The following is a 23209-nucleotide window of genomic DNA, read 5'->3' on the forward strand; positions in this document are numbered from 1 at the left end:
AGATATCTGTGTCACGCCCTGCCAACATATGGTCTATGTCGGAGCCTGTGAAGCTGCAGAAGTTGCAGTGTTTTGTTTTTGTAGCTGTATCAACTCTGTGAAATGTCTTTAAGGACAGCACAAATGTTTATTTTCCTCGTCCTTCCACAAATCAGCCTTTTGTTTCTGTTTACAAGAAAGTCAAAATTCAGTCCTCTGAGTCTGGTGACAGTTTGATGAACTCAGTCCCCATGTCATAGAATAATTTTGGTTTAGCATTTTAAATAAATCTTGACCAAGATTTTAGTATTTTTCTGACTATAATTTGTCTCCAGAAGCATCTACAATCTTTTTAGTGCTGCACTAATGTGAAAGGAAACACTGTATCAACTCGGAGGAGCGTCCACTGTAAGGCCAACAGCATACATTATTTACTTCTTCAGGTTCTTTTTATTCCCAAGAGTCTACAAACCACATCAGACCCTTCATTTTCATTTAAATCTTACTCTTTCACAGTGTTACTCAAAGAATCTGAGATTCTGCAAGCCAAAGCAAAAGTAGATGTTTGTAACAGGCATAATAAACTTAAAAGAAGTTTTGGGAAATAGGAGCCCTTGGAAGGATGAGCTTCAAAATGGATCATTAATAGGATAGGAAATAACTATTGTCATTAGGCTGCTTAACCCAAGAGAGAGCAATACAGAGAAGCAGTGTTTACTGTGAGGAATTGCATGCAAGCTACCAAGCAAGAACATTAAAAAGGATTTATAAAGCTGTACATCCAGGTGATTGTCTGTTGTTGTCTTTTACAGACTTCCAGCTGTTCTGGAGATAAGTGTTACATAGCAAAGCAGATTTTGCAGAATCTGCAGAATGAGGTGTATCAGGCTTTAGATGCCACAAGGAGACAGAATAATGTCATGGTTAGGGCTGTAATAGGCCATTTTGACTCATATTTTCCTGCCTTGCCAGTTGAGTCCCATTACACACTGTTGAGCACGTGGCATAAACTGCTGTCATCTCTGGGGCAAGTAGTGGAGGATTTTCTATTTTCTACATATCCAGTTTGCAAAACTGTTGAGTTTTCACTATTTGAGCCCATGGAAACTTCTCAAACAGGATGTACTGTGGTGTATCCAAGGACAGTGAGAAAGGACCCAGTGTCCCATGCTGTGCACATGGGTCTGATGGAAACTTCTGACGTGAGCACCGATGTTCTCTCTCTTCCTTTCTGCAGACTGGCAGGGAAACACATCCCTCAGCCATGGGGCTGCTGTGTGGGTTGGTGTTTGTCCTTCCAGAGACCCAGGGTGTTCCCAGAGGTGCAGGGCTCTGGGAGGCAGTGGCCAGGAGCTGCCTGGCCATGTGTGTGTGTGTGGGCAGCTGGAGCGGGGCCAGCCTGGCTGTGGGCATTGTTCACAGCATGCTGGGAACACCAGGACAGCATTCAGTGAGGGTGGGCACTGCTGGCATGCTGCCTGTCACACAGCCTGCAGGAGCTGCTCTGCCAGAGCCTTGCAGCTGGGCCAAACTTGCACAGACTCTTGGGGGAACAGTAGAAAGCCCATCCTCAATATAAACATTGCTCAGCCCTTCACCACAGTTTCTAATCTCAGTTTCAAAGCCAGCAATAATTTAAGTTTCCAAAAGAAAAGATTGACAGAATACAATATGAAAAAACTTGCCTTTCTGTACAGCTTTGTCCTTTGGAGGTGTTGGGGTACAGTAGCTGTACTTTATACATGTGCCAGCAGTACATGCAAACACACCCAGGCAGTTCTCACGTGGAGCAGCACACAGCATGGACAGCTTCGGTCAAGTTTGATCAACTGAAATGCAAACAAAACAAAGCCTAATGATGGGAACTGGAGGTTGAACAAGAGTTCACGCTCCGAAATTGTGGTTGAGAGTTCCAAAGTCAAGCAGAGCCTCCGGGAGGTGAGAATTCAAGCGGCCTTTAGGTGGCATCAGACCCTCGCGTTTGCTGCCTTTGTTCCCCGCAGTCGCAAAGCCACCAACAAAGCGCTTTCAAAGAAGGTATTTTTGGTGGAGATTTTGTGGGCTTTATTCCAGTTAGTGCAGAGAGATGAAAGCAGACATCTGGCTGCCGGACTCATTTTCTATATTGATTCATTTCAAAATCCAGCAATGGAGCAGGCTTTGTCAGGGAGGCAAGACTCCTCCTCTCCCCTCCATCCTTTTGCAACAATCTAAAAATGTTGGTGAAGTGTTTTTGAACTTTTTAACTCACTCCACTAAGCAGAATAATATCTATTTTTTCAGTATTTTCTCTCTATCGACCTTACCCACAGCCCAGAGACTTCTCAGTGGTTCTGGAGGCTGGGGCAGAAGACCCAGGAGACCCCAGTGGAAGTGCCCTGGTGCCAAAGGTCCCCACACCCTTCTGTCTCACCTGCTCCCACATCCTGAATTCCAGGTGCATTTCCTTTCACATTTGCAGCAGTAGCTCGATACAACTGCATGTCTCTGGACTCTGCTGGAGCTTTTGCAAATTTTTAATTTGCAAATGTTATTTGTAGAAACAAAACTTGTACCCTGGGTTATCAGGATGGTGAGTGGTTGAACTCTGTAAGGAGCAATTCTCTGGGGTGGTGACGTGGTCCTGGGCATGGTCCTGACCGCTCCCAGCCCTGGCTGACATTGGCAGCTGGTGCTGGCTTTGACCTTTGGCATGTCAGCTGCTGGCTGCTCTCTGACCTCCCAGGCACAGCACTCATCCCTCTCCTCCCAAAGGTACAGAAAGTTCAAACATCCACTCAAGTGAGGTGTTTAACTTAATGGCCTGGCTTTTCTAGAAAGGCTGAGCACTTAGCCATGCTAGGGAGAGCTGCAGAAGAGCAAGTGGTTTAGCCCTCAGCTTGAGGCAGTGAGAGCCAAATAATCCCTGACCTGCAGGGGAAATGTAGCCCCCAACATGAGCATTTTGACGAGCTGTGCTTGAGGACCTTGCAAGGACTGAATTTCTCAGTGAAATCCTGTCAGCCCAGGCCCTTCCCTCTCCTCCATGCCCCCACTGCGGTGGAAAAGGAAAGGTTGCTGCAGGAGGCTGAACTTCTGTGTCCAGGGTGTTGAGAGCAGCTAACTGCTCCCTAATAAACATGCCACACTGGGGGTCTCTGAGTGTGAATGGCAGCGTGGGGACCTGCCTGAGCTTGTCTCTTGAGCTGGTGTTTGGCACAGTGGCAGTAAAGCTTGGGGACACCTCAGGTCCCTGCACAATGGCCATGTGGGGCGGACATGTACCCAGACAGGTGCTGAGCTGGAGCCTCAGAGGTGCTCCAGAGGACCAAAGGCACCTCATCTCCTGAATGGGACCTTTGCTGGGTGCCAAAAAGGACCTGCAGAAAACTCTGAACACACTGCAGCAGCTGCAGTTTATACACAGTGCTTTCCCCATGGATGTTGGACACTTTCAGCCCCAATCCTTCTTTAAGTGGATGGACAAGACAGAAGCTGGCTATTAAATCCACTCAGCAGAATGGGAATGTGGGACAATAACTCCCTTTCCCAAACAGGAACTACCAATTTCTTATTCCAGTGAGTATAGGCATCCTCCCCTTTCTAGCAGGCAGAGGTACAGTGTTTTCAATACTTACTCTTTCCATCTGGCTAGACAGCTCTCTCAAACACCAATACCTATAATTACATATATTATGTATATTTGTATATACATATTACACATGCTAATTACATCTACAGAGACATTAAAACATTTACCCTGCTTGACTTCAGTTTTATTTTAAAGTTGGCAGCATCCAACCAACATTAGGAATATGCTGTATAAATAAGTAGAGTTTATTTAGATTTATTCAACAGTGTTTACAACTAATAAGTAACCACATCCATTTAAGTCCTGATCTCCTGGCTGGCATGTCACCTACATGTGATCATTCACCTTCAGCTGGAGCAGCTGGTTCTTCCTGGATTTATTAAATGGAGCTAACTTCACAAATGACCTGGAAGAGGCACATTGGGCAGAATTTGCTCTGCCACTGTCAGTCTAATGGGAGAATATTTGGGTATTGGGGTAGTTTTCTTATAAAGAGATATTTTGGGCTGCCTTACTCCGCTTGGCTTGGTTTCTGCCTTTCCAGTTCCAGTATGGGCATATTCCCATTAGAAGAGAAGGCCTGGCAAGCAGGAAGCATTCCCCAGTGTCAGCCCATGGCCAGCATATGAATTAAATAGCTTTTGCTGCATGAAGCCAGACGGGCTCTTGGAGCAACACAAGAGCACGTGTGCAAGTGCCACTTTTGGCAGCTGCCTTCAATTTGATAGATGAAGTTATTAATTGATTTTGGGATTTAGACAATGCAATTCCTCCAGTCATAAAGGAATGACAACACCTCTTAGCTCCTGTGTTAACCAAAATGCTGTGGCCAGGGGCTGGGATGGCTATTTCCATGGTCCAGCTCCAGTGGTGGGGAGGATGCTCCTCCCTGCCAGCCAGGGGCTGTTGGATGCCCTGTGCTGCACTTTGGGCAGCAGGGACAGTGCCAGGTTACTGATGGCTCCCTTCATCCCTTTAGTGTCCATTTCCTGTCTCTTGAGTTACCTTGCCAGTCTCATTGATGCCTGTGCCACCCCAGTTCATCCAGCTGGGGCTATCAGAGAGCATTTACCATGGCAAGGGAGAATGGGAGTGTAACTGAGCTTCTCTAAACATCACTTAGGCAGAGAGGTGAAAGGCCCCTTGGGTGGCAGTGAACAGGAGCTGTTCCAACAGCACTGCCAAACCTCTGCCCATTCTGCCCAATCCCACCCAGCCCAACGCCTGGGAAACAACACCAGGGTGTGATTTGCCACCAGCCATGGCTCACCTCTGCTGTGCTGACAGACAAGACAAAAGTCACCAGAAGTGAGGATGTGTGGAGGGATAGAATGTAAGAAAATAGTGCAGAAGGCAGTCTCACACCTGAGGAGCTGCAGCTGTACTGATCACCAAAGATTAGGAACAGGCCTGCCCTTAACAGGCCACAGCTGTGTCCAATAAGAAGATGAGTGCTACAAAAGAGTGGGGTAGCTGAGGAGAGAGATGGAGTTTGTTGGCTGTGCTGTGAAGATGAAAGAGTCAGTGCTGTGAGGAGCTGCACATGAGAAATCACTGAGAAGGCATGGAAGCTTTGCAATAAGATGGTAACAAGGATGTGCAGTAAGTCACTAGCAGCTCCCAGAGAGCCAATGAGCAGGAGTGAGGTTTGCTGTTGCATCACCTGCTCCCAAACATGCTCAGGAGCACTGCTGCACAGGAACAGGACCTGCCACAAACCCACCCCCTGATGGGTGCTCATGCACTGTGAGAGAAACATGCACTGTGGGTGCTGTGCAGCCCTTTGCCACTGCCCACATAGAGACTTTGGTGTGGTGGAGCTTTGGAGGAAGCCAGGAAACATCCCATGCCTGCCTGCCAAGGATGCAGCTCTGCAAGGCAGTGGAGCCACGTTCTGGAGACCCCCTGACCCCCAGACTGAGCACTTGGCCAGGGCTCTCCAGCCAGCCCATCCTGCTGGGCTGGGGCCTGACAGACACAGACTCCTCTTCCATCTCTTGGTGGGATAAAAACCACCCACCCTATTGTTCACAGCCATCCTCTCCAAGTTTATAAATAAACCCCGTTTCCCTGCTGTCTTTGTGCTTTCCCATTTTGACGCAGCCTTGATTTCCTCCTGTTCCAGAGGCCTTCAAACAAACAGCTCCTTATTTTGTTGTTGGTTTGCTTCCTCCCAGCCCGTGTGGGAGCAGGTGCCGGTGGCAGTGCCTGGTGCCAGGATGCCGAGTGCTGGGGACAGGGTTATCTGCCAGCTTCCCATAAATTACCCCATGTTGTAGGTGTGGGTGTTAATGTGCAACTTGGTGGCAAAGCAGCTGGGTTTATTGCATGTGCAGTGTGTTAGCAGTGGGAGGAGGATGCTGAGAAGTCTGGGGATGGGATATGGGAGCCTGGTGCTGTCCCAAACAAGTCTTCCCTCTACAGGGTGAGGCAGAGCAGCCCAGCTCCTTCAAATCCAAGCATGAAGTGGGTGAACCAAAGGATTCACTGCTGCCCGGACAGCATCACACTATCCTAAAAATACTGGAGTGCTTAAAATTAGGTAATTCCCCAATTAATTTTAATGGTGCTACTTAATTTCTAGGCGTTTTAGAACTCCTTCCTGGCAATTTGCAACTGTTTAACAGCAATTCTGGTCACCAGCATCTATTGGGTAAATATTTAAGGAACATTAAAATCCACCCATGGTCTATATAAGTGCCCTTCTCTCTGTATCAATATTGGGGATTGCTCATGTAGTACATGGCTGTATTAGATGTGGTCATAAATGCAGGTCTGTGCCCTGGGCCAACACAAGGAAGGGCGTGTTTTGCTTTTTCAGCACTTGCACTGCAAGGGCAGGCTAATTTTTAACTCTCTCCTAATATTCACAGCATCTGAGTGAATTGTGCCCACTGACTGGAGCCTGGGGTACAAGCAGAGCTGGGGAGAGCAGGGATGCCCTGAGCATCGTGATGCTGCAGGGTGAGCTATGGGTATGAATGAAGCTTTCCCTTTTTGTTCCTTTTTCACTACTTCTGCTGCAACCAACCTGCTGAGAAACACTGAGGCTAGCAGAGGTGTTATGACAGGCCTTCTAAGTTAAAAAAACCTGTTGGGTTTTAATATCCAGCAAGGTCATTCCCAAGGAAGATTGAAGTTGCCATCTCCCCTATCTTAACCACTAAGGTTAAGAAATAGCAGAGAGAGAAGTCTTAAAATATCTTGACACCTGAAATTCAGGAAGAAGAAAAAGCCAAGCCAGGAAAAGGGATGTGCTGAGCTGCAAGAGCACGTGGGCAGCCCCTGTGCTGGCACAGGGCAGCCCAGCCCTGGTGACGCGCTGGGTACTCATGACTTCACCCCGGCTGGCCGCAGTGCAAGCGGGTGGCTCCAGTTGTTTGACATTCCCCTTCCTCCTCCCCAAGGCCGAGACGTCTGTCTGTCCATATCCCGCCCATGTCTGGAGCCAGCAGCTCCAAAGGGGAGCAGCATCAGCCGGCGGAGCTTCCCCGCTCCGCTGCCTTTGTGTGCAAACCGGGTTTATCTGTATTGTTTGGCCAGCGCCAGCAAATTACACCCTGCCTAATGCGTCGTTAGGGAGAGGCAATTAAATACCAACCCAACGAGTATTGCGGCCAGCGTGACTGGGGAGAAACAGCTGCAATCTGCCTGGCAGCTGGGACAGACGGGTGGAAAACGTCAACCTCTCTATTTGTGTCTTTGCTCTGCCCTCTGCCGTGTCTGCCTGCCCGGCCGGGTGAAACCTGCGTGGGGCAGGGTTTGGCAGGAAGCAGGCAGGGATTGTGCCTGGATCCAGTGAGTTTTCACTGGTTTGGCTCCAGCCCAAGTGGCTGCTGGTGCCCATCCTGTGTGGTGCTGGGTCAGGTCACCAGAGGTCACAGGCCTTTGCTTTTGCCCTGCAGGGCATTCCTCCAGCTGCTTTGCAGCCCTGTGGGCTGTTCTTGCAGGCACATCCTGTGCATCCCTCGAGGATTTAGCGCTCCAGCTCAGTGTCCCCTCAAATCAACCCTGGTTTTCTATGGTATCTTCTTCAGTGCCCTTGTGCCCAAGCTCCTGACACTGACCTTGTGTCGGTGCCACCCCACCAGCAGCCTCCTGCGCTGTCCCCAGGTGAGATTTTCTGTCCCCTTCCTGCTTCACCTGCCATGATCAACAGCACACTCACATCTCTATCCCTCAGCCTCCAGTGCTGAATCACCCCAAGTGTTTTGTAGACCACGAATCCTGTTGCTAATCCTGGACACCCTAATGAATCATTTTTTCTCCCCAGATGCTGTGAGCACTGTAGGGGAGGGAGCCATTTTGCTGTGGCCTGGAGTGTTTTCTTAGTGTTATACAAATAAACAGGGGTGGGTTTGAACCGGGATCTCTGGAATCAGCTTCCAGCAGGTGCTGAGAGAGTTTCTGGGTGGATTTAGAGGGCCACCGTTGCAAACAGCATCTTTAAGAATCACTGAAGTGATGTTCATGGTGAAGTGCTCTGGCACCTGGAGCAGGCAATGAGAAAATCACCACTGGAGTCTCGTGGGAGCCAAGGATTTAAGCTGGCTGTGTGGACCAAGTCATCTGCCACCAAGCTCAGCCATCTGAAATGTAGAGCAGATAATTTGTGCTGCTCACTGTTACCAGCTGTCTGAGAGCCAGCAGTCCCAGGTTTATAGAGGGTTTTGTGAGCCCTAAACAAAGGGTGCACAGGGGGTTCCCAGGAAGGGGAATACCCACGGCAGGGCAGCACTTCAATAACAGGGAACAGCCATGTTCCTGCCAAAGCCATTGCCCACAATTTGCCAGGTTGGCCCTATCAGGAACCCACAGTCACTCTTTCCTGCCCTGCACATTGGTTTGGGGCATTTTATGTGGTTTTACTCTGCAAGTTGTTTGCTCTTTGGGGGATCCTACAGAATCCAAGTCCTGGGGGAAACAACAGTCACAGGGAAGGGCACGGGGTTAAAAGTGCAATGAACGGGTCACGCTGATTATTGTCTTTACAGCCAGAGATTTTTCTAGGCCAGGCAGTGCAACAGATCAAATGTCTTCTTCAGACAGGTATCTGCCAGCACAGTGAGAGTCATCATCAGTGGAATCAGAGCAGGTGAGGATTAGGGAATGGATTGCAAAGTGAGTAATGCACTGGCCAGGGAGGGGAGGGGAGCAGAAGGGCTGGGGGCATCACCCCCACCCAGCAGAGCTGGAAACTGCGCAAAGGAAGAGTCAGGACCAGCAGCAGAGGGTTTTGCTGTGACATGACTGCCATAAGATTGTGGGGATCTCAGCCCATTGGAAGCCATCCCTGTGGGATCACTGTGGGCAGCAAACCAGGGGCTGGGATGCTGAGACTTGTCCCTGGTGCTGCTGCAATGATCAAGCACGGCCGGGGTGGGGACAGAGGATGCCAGGCAGGATCAGCCTGGAGGATGCACAATCCTTCTCCTTGGTTACAGTGACAGGGGGCAGAGGAAGATGAGGAGGAAGCTGTAGGGAAATACTGGGGAGAGGAAATATCTTTTAAACCTCAGCGAATGTTGGCACATGAACAAATGGGTATTAAGTGGTGGGGGCTGCTGGGAGACTGGGAAATTTGTGAAGGGGATTATATGACGTGGCTGCTCAGAATAGTTGGACTAAATGACCCTGCCTATCCCCTCTGGTTTTGCCCTGCCCTTATGGCACCAGGTGCTTGGAGTAGCAGCAGGGCTGGTCTATTTGTATTTGAATATTAGGGTGCCAAGCAAGTAAAAATGAGAAAAACTGCATCCAAACACTGGTGTGCTTTTTCTGTTCTTGAGATGCACCAGAAAACCCTCCTGCATCAGCTTCTGGGGTCAAAACTTGCCTGCCAGTGGCCTGCAGAGGTGCAGTGAGCTGTATTGGAGGGAGATGCTTGTAAGAAATGAAGGAAATCATTAGGCAACAGCAATTACACTGCAAGAGTCACGAGCTGTCTCTCAATGCATTGCACTGAACCAGCAGAGCTGCTGGCTGATGGCACTGGAGGCTCCCAGGGTTCCTCCCAAATGAGCTCCTCCTGGAAGCATTGTCCCCTCCAAGCCATATGCTCCCTTGCCCAGCTGGTGCCATCACTGTGGCTCCACAGCCAGGGGCTGCCTTCCCCTGCCCACTGTGGAGTGACATTAGGGCCAAGAGCAGCATCCTTGTGCCCCCCAGCCTCCAGATCAACCCAGCAGCCTTTGCCCTTCAGGTTCCTGCAGTCTTTCCCTGTGCACTGAGCCTTTTTCTGCCTGCAGGTGAGCAGTAACTCCAAGTCTGAGCATGACCTCTTCAACCCATGATATTTTTTCTGAAGTTTAACAAATTTTTAAAGTTAAACCTTCATCCAGCCTTTTATTTGGAATGACCAGCATTCTTCCCTTCCTTTGAAGGGAAGAATGTAATTTTCACTATTATTTAGTTGCTGCTGTTGCTGGAGTCAAGTGTCAGCTGTGCCCTGATGGATTTCCCCACATTAACATCAGACCCAAGCACCACAAAGCCCAGGTAAGCCATGAAATCCAAGGAAACCAATTTTACTGTGCAAATGAGGATCTCCTCTTTGCAGAAACTGTCTGGTGAGTCCAAGCTGCGAAAGCTTTGGCAAAGCAGAAATAAGGAATTGCTGGAGGACAGTCTGGGGAGGCCAAAACTGAGCCCCTCCAAAACTCTGGGCATCATTTCTGCATGCTCTATCTCGGGGTGGGGATGGCTGGAAACCTCCCAGGACACTTCCCCTTGTAAAGCCTCTGCCTTTCTTTTCCTCTAGGCTTTATCTCCCGCAGCCAGTTTGCCAAGACACGAGGCCTGAGGGGGTGAAAGGGAAAAATGAGGCACTGAGCAGGTGCAGTTTGTGCACAACCCCAGAGATGCCTGGTTTCATAGCAGCCACCACCTCAGGAAGGCCATCCTGAGCTAAGGCATTAAAACACAGGGGGACCAGGAGGTTGTGTGCTATGACATCAGTTAAAAGGCCAGCTGAGTGGAGGGACACAAAGCATTCCAAAGTGACAAGAGCATCAAACCTCCAATGGGAGGTGTGGGATGCTCTTTCTCTGCTCTTCCCACAGTGAATCCTGCTGGGCTTGTTCTAATGGCTCCTCAGCCCGAGCCCAGAAAGCACAAATCCCAGAAATGTGTTGGATGTCACATTACTGAGTCTAACATAAAAACTCAAAGCTGAAGCGTGCAAAATTGCACACTGAGAATATTGCAAGATCCTCCTGCCTGGAGCAATGTCAAATGACCTTCTCTTGATCTGCCAGCCCAGACTCAAGGATCAATTGGTGCACTCCTAGGAGTGATGTAAAGCTTTCAGTTGAACAGATGGAGAACTAGATCCTCCACTTGGCTCCTTTCACCAGGGAAGACACTCTCGGACCTTGTGCCACATCCATCCTCCCACTGCCTTAGCAGGTCCCATCCACGCCCACCTGCCCAGACCCACCAGGAATATTCAGCATTTAATCCACCCACCAAGAGATGTGCCTTTTTTCTGCTGGCACAAGGCAACTTCAGACCATATGTGTGCTTTCCCTTAAGGGTGGGCAAGAAAAAATCTTTATTATTTTTATATCAGAACTGCATGGCAACTACTGTGAAAGGCCAAATGTGAATGGCAGAGAACTAGTAGGAGCTGCCATCTCCCAGCCTCTGAGGCAGAAAACCTACTATTTATTACAAAGATGGAGAGTGAGGAGGGCAATTAGGAGGCTGGAAGTGAAAAAAAAAAAAAAGCTTATTGTAAAAGCAGAGATCAGAGCTCAGGTTTGCTCGATGAATGCTGAGATCAGGAGATCAGAGGGAACCACACAGGATTTCAAGGAGGACCATTCCTTACAGGATTGTAAGGAGGGATTTCAAAGGAAATTAAGTAGAAGCTTTAGAGGTACTAGTAGGATGAAGCTAATAAAATACCAGCATCATAAATGGACCTGAGAGAAGCAGTATGGCTAGGCAAGGCAGGACCATCACCACTATTTGTAGCTAAGTTATTTCCAGCACACACCAAAAGAGAGCATCAAGGCCAGATTGCAGAGGCGATGTGGCAGCATGGGCAGGCAGAGACACCCAGTGAAACCATGAAGCTTCCTGAGCCCCAGCAGAGGATCAGGAGTGCTCCAAAGCCTGAGCACCCAGCCTGCATGACAGCTGCTGGAGCAGGCACCTGAAACCCTGACAAGGGCCTTTCTCCTGGAGCACCCCTGAGTTGTCCTTGTTCCATTTAGGGAGCAGTGGGGAAGTGAAAGGCCATTGTAATGATGGCTTCATAAGAGGGCTGGGTGCACACCCCACTCTGGATCTGGCCAAGTGAGAGTCAGGCTCTGAGAGCGTCCCTAAGGACAGGGAGCCCTTAGGGATGCAAACATCTAGCAGCCCCACAGCAGGATGTGTGGCCCTGCTGTAAATCACAGTCCCATGTCACACCCTGGGACAAGGGACAACAGGCAGCAATAGCAGGTGGCAGCCAGGGCCTGCAGGACAGCCTGGAGCCAGTGCTGCAGGAGAGAGCTCCATGTATTAATTATTGACTAGTGAAAGAAGAGATATGAGATTTCACTGACCTCTGTGCACAGGCAGATTTCTGCACCCCAATTAAATCATGCTTGGGCAAGGAGAGGGGTGACACCTGCACTCACCACTGGGCTGGGCCATAAGGAGTGATGCCAGTAACACTTCCTGGGTCCAACAGCAAAATCAAGGTTTTAGGAGTCACCCAGGTTTCACGAGAGATCTCCTCTCCCTCCAGGGTACAGCTGCTCCAGACCAGATCTAGCCCATCCCCACCACAACAACTGTGTCCATTAAAAAAGGAAAAGAAGACACGTGATAGCCTCAAAACAATTTTTCAATATCTTTGTATCACTCTTGTGCAGCAAGAAATGCCTGCCCGTGGCAGACAGGCAGCACAACTATCTGGAAAATGAGTTAGTCCTTCCAGCACTACCTGGAAAATGAGTTAGTCCTTCCAAAAGGACTGCAGCAGACTTTTAAATGCAGGTGAAATTTTAAAGGGATTACATTGGGATTAGCCTGAAAGGAAAGAGAACAGGTGCTTCCAGGAGCTCTTGCAAACCAAAATCCAGGGTTGTCTTGGCTCCCACCCTTTAAAACCCTCTCTGAACCCTGCCAGGTCTGTCCAGGGGGTGATTTACACTGGTGCTGCCACTGGAACAAACTGGATGGATAACACCTGCGATGTGGGGAAACAGCTGCTGTGTGTGATACCAGCAGAACAAGGTCAGAATACACCCACCAAAGGGGACTGAGCATTTGTGCTCAGAGCAGTGGCTCTGTTTTCCTCTGTTCAGCCCAACATGGGCACCACACACACACACACATGAGGTGATTCCCATGGCAGAGGGGAAGGGATGCTCACTCTCTACCCTGGGGGTTTCTCATGGCACCTCACACACCCTGGCAGCTTTGCACCTAAACTCACACCTTGCTATGTTGTGCAGCACTGCAAAATAAAGCACTCCAGCAACCTTACCTCTTATCTAATCCAATCCCCAAATGATGGGGTGGATATTTTCCCCACTTTTACAGGTGTGAATTTGGCAACATCCCTGTGGCCTCTGCACCCCTGGGCCACGCTGCCCTTGCTGTGCCACACTGAACTGAGGGCAGCCTGCAGCCACAGGCTGCTGATAAAAGGTGCAGGGATGTCCCATGATGTGAGAGCTGCCTTGGCCACATGCCTGGAAGCAGAGGCCGTGCCAATGGTGTGGGTGGTGGGACTGAGCCAGTGGCTCACCCCAGCTCACCCCAACTCCCATTGCCATGGGCCCATGGGGCTGCACTCAGATCTTCCACTTTTGCCTGAGAAGCAGCTTCCCCATTGCCTTGCAGAGAAAAAATTGACAGTGAGACTTCAGGATGAGCTCAAAGGTTGAACAAAGTACAAGAGAAGGGAAATAAAGAGAGTTTGCCCTTAAATGGCTGTATTTAGAAGGCTGCAGTGGATGAGGGTGCTGGACCATGGCTGCTGGATGTGTGGAGCTGGCAATACTGACAAACTTCTTCCCTTATCACTCCTGTGTTGCCTCTCTGATTCTGGGTGCTTTCCATTGCCCACCCTTTTCTTTTTGTACCCCACAGCCCACGTGCCCTCATTCCTCATGAGCCAGTTCCCTTTGAATACCTGCCCTTGGACCATTCCCTCAGGAATACTTTTCTCTGTGGAAGTGCCTTTAAAGAGAAATTATCCTGGGACTAGGCTAGAAGGGAAAGGGATCAAAATTATGATTATTCTGGCTTCAAACCTGGGAAGTCACTGTGAAAAGTGGTACCTGCTGAATCAGCACCAATTCACACAAAGTATTCCAAAAATCACTAGAGAAGTGTTGTGCAGGTGCACAAAGAGGACCAAGAAATGCAGTAGGTAACAGAGGATGCTGCCATTAGGCACAAGACCTACAGTGTGGACTCTGGATGGCCAAACACATCCTCATTCTCTGGGAGAGTGCCTGAGATTTTTAAATCATCTGATTTTTAAGCAATCTGATGCTGGCTGCCTCTGGTGCCTTTGGTGTGCTTTCAGCAATGACCTCTCGTACTTTACAGTGAGGTCATGGAAAGCCTTCTGCCCGATGGTGAGCCAGCAGAGAGGTGCCCTCAGTGTCCAGCCAGGCTGGACCTTGTGTCCAGGTTGATTAGAGCCATCCCTCCACCGGCTCAATCCCTGCACAATTAGAAAGCCAGAGACTTTCTGGCTGAAGTTTTAATGGGAGTGTTTGCCCATGCAGGCTTGTAAAACAGGAATTGTGTCTTATCTCAGCTAGTCAGCGGAGTTAATAAAATCCAAGTACAATCTGAGTCCTTCACTTGCCTGGATGTGCCCTATGGCTCAGCCTGGCTCCCACCTCTGCTCAGCCCTTGCTTTCCCAGCTGAAATCCTGCTCTTAGGGATGGCCAGTCCCTGGGGTGCTGAGCACACCCGAGCCTGGCAGCGGCGTTCTGTCCCGCCCCACTCCCGGCTCACCAGGCTCTGCCTTCTTCACTCTTCTAAATCCAGATGATGCTGGGTGCCCTCCCCCCTACACCATTCCTCTCTGGGCTGCCAAACGCAGCGATGGGACAAGTCGTGGTATTGTCGATGTGGCAGCAGCCATGTGGTGCTGCCGGCACGGAGGAGGTGCCATCTGGCCGCGGGAGAGGCTGCGTTGAGCCGCCCTGCACGGGGAGCTGGCCCGGCCCCGGCATGTGCCGTGGGAAGGGCATGTGACCGACGAAATCCTGCAGCCATGCTTCCCAAAAATAGCCCGCTGGCCCCCAGCAATTGGGTGCCGCAGGGATTTCATTGCATGGCTGCAGTCCGGGGCACCGTCCCCTCTCAGGTGATTCAGGTCCCTGTGATGCTGCGGGCTCCAGGTACCATTAGCATTACTAATACTACACTACTCCTAAAAGCCACCACGACCTCTCTGCTCTGCTCTCCGGCCCGTTCCGGTCTCTGGGAGGCCGGTGAGCCCGGCGAGACCCACGGAGCCCCACGGCAGCCAGGTGTGAGCAGGTCCCCACGCCCCAGCACATCTCCGGGGCGATGCTTCTCCCCAGCCGCTCCCACAGGGCTCCTCAGAGGAACCAGACCAACCCGACCGGCCGGGCAGGAGCGGGGCTTTGCGCTGCAAACGCAGCACCGTGCTTCGGTGCTGCTGTCACGGACAGAAGGGGAGCGAGGAGGGTGCTGGAGGTCACTTGCTGCCAGCCTGGTGCTGGTGGACTCCACTCCGCCTACCCCCTCAAAATTCATGGACTCGAGATTGCAAATGACTTCTGGAAGTGCAAGTCCTTGCCCTTCTCCTCAGTCTGGGTCAGGTCCTGCGCTCTCTCCTCCGGGCGCAGCTGCTCTTTCTCACCTCCCTGACTGCAAAACAAGGGCAAAACAAGCTGCAGTGTGCCCGGCCCTGACCCCAGGTCTGCAGGGATGGATACGGAGGGGGTGAGGGAGGCTGGTGCATCCCTTGCCTGCTCTCCGCCTTCGATTTACTTTGGAAAAAAAAATAATTTATTAATTGCTTTTAGAGTCTGCACCCAGAGAGAGCTTTCTGGGGGCACTGCATAACAGAGGAGGAGCGACGTGACATTAAACCGCTAGTGCTTCATGCCGAGGGGCCCCTTTGGAGTTCGGGGCTTGCCTGCAGTGCTGGCCCCATCGCCCCCAGCGCTGGGCGCAGCATGGGCTCCCCAGTCCGCCTGTCACGCTGGGTCCCTGACCAGGGACAGACCCTGGGGCAGGGCGGGAGGTGACACGGGGTGACAAGAGGCAGGGCAGGCTCGGCTGTGCCTCTGTGTCCTGGGGGCGGGTGCAGCTGGGCCCCCACCAGTGCCACCATCCCCGGGGCGCGGTGCCACCACCGCCGGCGCCCCTTTCCGAGGGGTCCTTCCCTCCGCGGAGCTGTAACACATCCCGGGGCTGCTGAGCGGCGACGCGCCGGTCCCCGCCGCCCCGGGACAAGCCCGGCCCTGCCCCGCCGGCCGCCCCCCCGCGCCGGGCGCCGCGCAGCCGCCGGCGCTCGCACTCCGCAGGCGCGGCCGGGCCGGGCCGCCCCGCCGGGGCGCGGGGGGGGCGGGACGGCGGCGGCCCGTGGGGCGACACAGCGGCGGGGCGGGCGGCGGCAGCGCTGGGACCGCGGCGGCCGCCGGGCTCGCCGGCAGACGGACAGACGGACGGACGGACGGACGGACGGAGGCAGCGCAGCACGGAGAGGCGGCGGGGTATGGGGAAGCGCGGCCGGCCGCGGAGGGAGCCGCGGAGCGAGCCGCGGAGCGCAGGGGCGGCCGGCGGGGCCCGGTGTCCCCTCGGGGACATCTGCAACACGAGCCCCGCGGCGGGCATGGACACCTTCCTGTACAATGTGCAGGTGCTCCTGGAGGCCGCCAGCTACCTGGAGCGGATCGAGAAGGAGAATAAAAGTAAGTGCGGGCTGGCGGCCGTGGCCGCGCGTGTGCGTGACCGCGGGGCGGTCAAGGGGAGTAAGGAAAATAAACCAAACTTTCGGCTGGCTGCAGGGGCCGGGGATGCGGTGACAAAGGGCGCCAGGGCTGGCCTGCACCCTCCGCGGCAGAGGCGTGCGTGCGACCCCCGCCGCCACTGGGGAGACCGGGCCCGGGGGAAAGTTTGGGATGGAGAGTGGAGCGGGACGGCGCGGGGAGGGGGGGCGCATCTCCGGTTCTCGGGGAGAGCGGGCTCGGAGTGGCACCGAGAGGGGCCGGGGGGGCGGCGGGCCCCGCGCGGAGCCGGAGCGGCGGGGGAGGAGGCGATGACACGTCCCCGCTCCCCCCGCCGGGGCATGGGCAGAGTCACGTAGGCAAGTGGCAGCGCTCGCCAGGTAGCCGGCGGGGAGGGGAGGAGAGGGCAGGGCAGAGCAGTGCAGTGCAGGGCAAGGCAGGGCAAGCGTCCGGTGCGGGGCGGTGGCCAGCAGCGCCGCTAGCCTCCTGCTCCGCGGGCGCGGAGGGTGCGCGTAGCCCGCGGCTTTGCCCCGCGGAGCGGTCTCCCGAGCGGGCAGGCGAGCCGCGAAGGACGGCGGCACCGCGAGGAAGAAGCGCTTAGGGAACAAAGGGGCGGCCGTGGCCCGCGGCGGAGCGCGGCCGCGGACCCCGCGCGGTGGCGGAGCGCGCTCCAGCGGCGCTGCGCCCAGCGGGCCCCGCCCCGCGGGCGGACACATGGTTCGCACATGGAGCCAGCGCGCCGCGCTCATTGGCCGCCGCCTCCCGGGGGCGGGGCCGCGCGTCCCGCTCCGCCAATGCGCGGCGCCGGGGTCCCCCGTGTGACGTCACGCGTTGCCGAGCGGGCCGGGGGGGCGCGGGGCCGGGGGGGCTCGGCCGGGGGGTTCGGCCCGGGGGGCTCGGGACCTGCGGGCCCGGGGGTGTCACACGGACACCTCGCAGGGAGCCCCGGGCTCCGCTCCGCCACCGGCGCTTTGCCCTCGTTTTCCTCGGGTTTCTCTGTTATTCTTTGTTTCAGCCTTTTTTAAATTTTTTTTTTTTAATTTTCTACTTTTTTTTTTTAATTTTCTACTTTTTCTTTTTTTAATTTCGCTGTCCTCCTCGCTTTCATGTTTGGGGTTTTCTCCCCTCCCCCCTTTTTCTCCTCCGTGGAGCATGTGCTGCGTTTTGTTTTCCGTTTAACTTTACAAAGGCATCGGCGAGTCCCTCGCCACGCGTCTCCATCGCACCATCAGCCTCTCCTCGCCGTTCACCCCTATGGCAGCTGCAGGTCCCGAGCAGGTGCCGGTATAGGGTGCCCTTGTTCTGCGGGAAAAGCTGCGTGCACGCAGGCTCCCGGGGAAAGGGATCCCACTGCGGAGGAGCTGCTGTGCCGCTAAAGCTGCAGCCAACAGCCCTTGTTCTTTGCTCGCCCAGAACAAATCCAGGCTGCTCTTCTGTTTTGGAAAGTTGAGTTAATTTTGGGGTGGGATTTTTTTTCTCACGTGCTAATTGTTGTTTCGTAATGAATCTGCAAAGCCAAGCGCCTGAGGAGCTGAGCTGCGCCGTGAGCAGCAGCTGCGAGCAGGAAAATGACAGGAGACACCAGCAAGAACTGGGTTTGAGTGTGAAAACAGCAGCATCCCTGGTTTGAGTGTCAGACCGCTGGTTTAGGTCTGTTTTTTTTCTCAACGAGCGCTCTTATTATGAAGGGGAACTGTCAAAATCATGGCTTTTTTTTGGGGTGGGGAGAGATAGAATTTTCCTTGCCGTTGAGATGGATAGTATCTGATCTTTTACACGCTCCATTTAAAAATGCATCATTTTACACGGTTCCTTGTTTGGAACTGGAAAATGAGTAGGACTGCAGGATACAGGATTTTTTATTGCTGGATTTTTAAAAGAGGTGTTTGCATCTAAACAACTCCATTCCTGAGCGCTTGTTTTCACGGAAGCTTTCACTAGTAATTGTCGAGGTCATAATGTTGAAAATCATCACTTTTATTAGGAAATTCTGCAAAACCTTTCAGTATTTTAATGTGCAATCAGGACATTTTAGGGTGAAAAGTCCCATTTAACCAAAGGTTCAGCTGGTGAACGTGCTGTTCAGAACGTGACTGTCATAAACCAGGCAGCTTTTACGTGTTGCTCCCAAACAAAGAAAAATGCTGCTGGGATTGGAAAACAATCTCTGAGCCTTACTGGCCCTATCTAAACTAAGGAACAGCTGCAGAAGCAGGAGCGTTGTATCCTAATGTATATACATCTCCTTTCTGGGAAGGGATTTGCATGCAGAGCTCAGGTTGTTGCACCAAGAGAATGCTGTGCCCTTTCATCTGCCAGGGCAGGGGTGATTCCTCAGTGCACCCAGTGCTGGCAGCCTGGCAGAGATGTTTCTAATGATCACTCCTCGTTACACTCTCTCAACTCACAATTCACAATAATAGAGGGGGGCAGCTCAAAAAAGTTTGGTGATGGAAACTGCCAGACTCGGTTTCAGTCAGACTTGGTGCTTGCCTGCTTCCTGCAGGATGCCCAGGTCACTTGACCATGGTGTTATGAAGGGTGTAATGAGCTATTTTGGTGTTACTCCCATCATGAAGGTGGCTGAGTCACAGCCCTGTTGTGCCAGGTGCTGTACACGCAGGGGAGTGACGGTGCCCTGCCCCAAGGAAACTGTCTTAAAAAAATAGAGGTGACAGATAGATGGTTGTCTCTTCCTGGCCAGGATGGGTGACAGGGACAGAGCTGGGTAAAGCTGGTTGGGATCAGCATCACAGTGGTATGGAAGCTGAAGGGCTTCAGTAGCCATAGGAAGGAATCTAAGGAAGGGCTATTAAGGCTCTGAGAGCTCAAGTGGTTTTCCTCATAGTTTTATGGTTTCTGATAAACTACACTCAGTGTCCTCATTCATTCTTCCAAGCCTTTGGTGGCTGTGCCATGTTATTCACCTTCTCCAAACACTGTCCTCAGCAGGAGCAGATGCTGTTTGGTAGAGGAGCCCCCTGAGGGGTGGACACAACCTCTTCTCTTGTGGATCCAAGTGCTTGGATATCCCAGATGTGCATGTCACACCTTCTGGTGATAGAGGAGCAACTACAAGGATGTTTTCAGCCTCCAAAACACACCTACCCTTGTCTGCAGGTCAGTGGTACAAGGCAGACAGCAGAGCCTTCCATGTCTAGGGCAGGACTTTGAGATAAGGCAGGAGTTTGCTCCCTGCCTGAAGCTCAGGCAGAAATATGGAGATGATGATGATTTACATTTATAGGTCCCACATCCTATCATTGTGGCCGTGCATAATAGCTGAGGGGCCATGGGTTGGCTGGGTAGTGTGGAAACAGAACCACAGGGCAGAGAGCCATGGAGCAGGGTAGGATATACTGTCAGGGCTATGGCAGGGGGAGGCAGTGTTCAGGAGTGGCCTCTCAGCACCACCCTTATAGTATTCACTTATATTTTAAAATATTAGAATAAAAATGACCTGTGTTACAATATGGTGACACATAGGGAAGGTTAGAATCCTCTTATCAGACTCCTTGGGTAAGCTGGAGTATTTTAGCTACTGAGATATAACTGAATTATTTTTTCAGCTGAGTCTCTGGGAGTGAATAACAGTGCTGCCTGCCTGCTTGCTGCAGTTCTCATGGTGAGACCACAACACCCAATCCCAACACACCTTGCTAACTGACATGTACAGGTTTCCAAATTACCTGTTTCTAGAAATTTATCCAAGGTATCCAAGGAATAGAAACGTCACACGAAGAAAGTTACAGTGGCTGTTTTCAGAAATGCAAATTGTGCTGAGGGCAGCTCTGTTGATACATCTGTAACCTCTGCAAATGCCACTTCATGAATAAGCAGGGCTGAAAATCTGTAGCAGCTGAAATGCTGGGATTTGGAAGATGTTTTTAAAGGGACCTGGAGTAAACTCAGCTGAGGTTTAATGTTGTGCCAGGCATCCCCTTTGTGTGTATGGACTCATGTTTTTGTCAGTAGGAGTTGCACAAACACGTGATGAATCCTTCGGATACGATGACTTATCTGTAATAGGCATGGTGTGTAATACATTCTGATCTCACTACAGATACAGACCTGTGTTGCCATATCCTCTTCCAAAAGCATGAAGGCAATCAAGTCTCTGTAACAGGGGTGACAAGTTCACAAGTCTAATAGAGGTGTGCATGCATGGGACAGTGGACCTTGGCCCCTTGCAGGAGACAGCTAGATTCTTCTTCAAGTCCTGGCTATGTTTATTGATCTTCTGACCAGGAATAACAAATGGATGATCTTAGATTTGTCCTTTGCTCCTGAATAATTCTCTCTGAGGGAGAAGACAACTGAGCCTTGGGGATGAATTAACAGTATCTTCATCATGTGGCTCCTTCCATTGTTTGTGTACTGTTTAGTGTCTTTTTCTGACAAACCAAAGAAATGTCAGAAACCTGTAATTAGCTGAGGGCAGAAGAAGCTGAGATTGCCTTTGGTCTCCATGCAGAGCTCCCATTGTATCAACAAGAGCTGACCAAGTGGCTCAAGGTCAGTGTAGATGGTCTTGAATCCTATGGTGATATGATGTATAGAGCATAAAGGGAACCCCTTTATTTATATATTTTTCATCCAACTCACAGTAAACCCCTTTCTTTCCTCCTGGTTCATGACCTGGCCACAGTGATTCATGTGTTAGCCACTTCCAGGTTGGGGTGTTTTGACTCATCCTGTTTGGACCTCAGCATAGAATTCAGAAGGAATCCACAGCAGGAGAAATGACAGGGCAGAGGTAGAACCATGGAACTGTGCTGGAAGCACTGCTGAGAACCAATTGCATCCCTTGTCAGCAGAGCATCCTGAGAGCCAGAAAAGAAGCACATTCTGCCACTGGCTGAAGAACCCTACTTTCTTGTTATTTAGCTGAAGGACTCTGTATATTTTTTCTTGTGGACATTCCTCTTAATTTTGCAGCTGGATCAGTTAAGTGACTTAATCAAAGTTACAAAGTAAGTCACTGACTCAGTATAAATTTGGGCACAGCACAGGGCTGAAAACAGAGCACATCTCCTAGAGAGAAGGAACAAGTGACCCAAAGAGCCAATAGATCTGTGGCTTTTATCTTATTGTTTGGCAGAGCTTCGTCTTTGAATCAGAGCATGCACTTTATTCCTGCTCAAACTCTTGGATATCCCAGAGGTTTGGTTCTGAGAAATGTCTGTCCTCAGTGGTGGATGGGTTCCAGGTACCAGTGGGAGTGCTGAAATGGATTATCTGATGCCTTGCAGAAGAGTGAAGCTCTCGGATGAGAAATGAGGCCATGTCCTGTAGGCACTTGTAGGTCCCTTAGTGAAGGTATTGCAAGCCTTGGAAGGCAGTTGAGTAGGTGGGACTTGGGTTGTGCTCCAGTCTGCTGCTGCAAGTCCTGCAATTCTGAGCTACTACAATCGTGACTACAAGAACAGAGACCTGTTTGTTACAGTGTGTGCTGATTATGTTGTTCAGATGTTGCTCCCCTCACTAGAGAAACAGGAGTGGTATGGACCTGCTGTTCCCAGAAATTTGGGGAATCACTGAGTCTTTGCACTGTTGTGACAGTGCCAGAAAATGGTTCCTATTAGGGATCTCTGTTCATGCTTTGATTGCATAAGTGTTAGATTTCAAGGATTTGAAAACAATATTAAGAGTTTGGAGGGTTTGTGTGAAGGTGGGCAAAGGAAGCACTTATGGCTGTTGCCATCTTGATGTTCCTCCCAGAAAATGCACAGGAGGCTGGGAACAGGAGGATTTTAGCAAAAGCCAAATACAGAATGAAAAACAAGGCAGCTTAGCCAAAGGGATTGCCCTTATTGAAAATAACTTCCACGTTGCAAAGCATTGTGTTATTTCTAAGGTTTGTGTTCAAAGCAGAGGGCTGGGCATCTTGATTTGTGAGACGTGTTCCTGTTCCACCTCTGACTTAGGGTGTGTCTTCATGTGAGTAATTATGCTGCTTACACCTCAGTTTCCCTTCCTGTCGAGTGGAAAGAAAATAGCTAAAGTAATTTTGGGTTTGAGAAGCTTAAAGCATTACTTTTGGAAAGCTCTTAGAAAATTTCCCTGATGGAAGTTGCTAGTTTAACGTAAGTGATGGTGATGTTGATAAAAAACAGATCACATCTGTTATACTTGATGAAAATAGTACAGCAGCATTTCAGATGTAAATATTAATTGATTTCTGCACTGCAGATTTCTTCTTGGATATTTAAATTATTGCTAAGGAGGAGGGAAAGGCTATCAGGGAGATTAACAAATCCATTATTAAGGCTGGAAATGGAGGGTTGCCGAAGTGCCATTTAATAAAATGTAAAAAGCCCCTTTCTAAAGGGCGAAGCAGCAGAACACACAATGAAAGTGAATCACAGCTGCCAGAAGGGATGCCAGCAGCAAGCACTTATAATCAGAAAACTGTACTTACAGATCATTCGGAGCCACTAAATTAAATGATCTCATTCTCCCCTAAAATATCTTCCCTTAGCCCCTCCCCAGTGTTGCCTGTGGATTGCTCAACCACATTTAAAATCTGACTTTGGGGGCTTTTTGGTCAGCAGTTGAATGGCATTGGGCCTCTTCGTGCTATTTACTTTCCACCCACTTTTGTTTCTGTCACACTCTGGCATTTTGCAGGCTGACCTGCCCACACGAGCACTTGGGATGGCAATTGCAAGATTTTACAAATCTGATGTGGCTCCATAGTTACTTGCCTCTTCT

At 51.1% G+C, this 23209-nt stretch overlaps 1 protein-coding gene across 1 annotated transcript in view; it reads left to right on the plus strand.

Moving 5' to 3' along the window:
• The first annotated feature begins 16122 nt into the window (after positions 1-16122).
• The window catches only part of MXI1 (MAX interactor 1, dimerization protein), a 54911-nt gene continuing 47824 nt past the window's right edge, over positions 16123-23209 (plus strand). The window contains exon 1 of the mRNA XM_071446178.1: positions 16123-16459. Within this exon, the coding sequence (XP_071302279.1) occupies positions 16264-16459 (196 nt within the window). The 5' untranslated portion in view covers positions 16123-16263. The remainder of the gene's footprint in view (positions 16460-23209) is intronic.

The sequence above is a fragment of the Agelaius tricolor genome, unplaced genomic scaffold (assembly GCF_023055355.1).
Source record: "Agelaius tricolor isolate 1412-34295 unplaced genomic scaffold, bAgeTri1.0.p SCAF_22, whole genome shotgun sequence".
NCBI lineage: Eukaryota > Metazoa > Chordata > Aves > Passeriformes > Icteridae > Agelaius > Agelaius tricolor.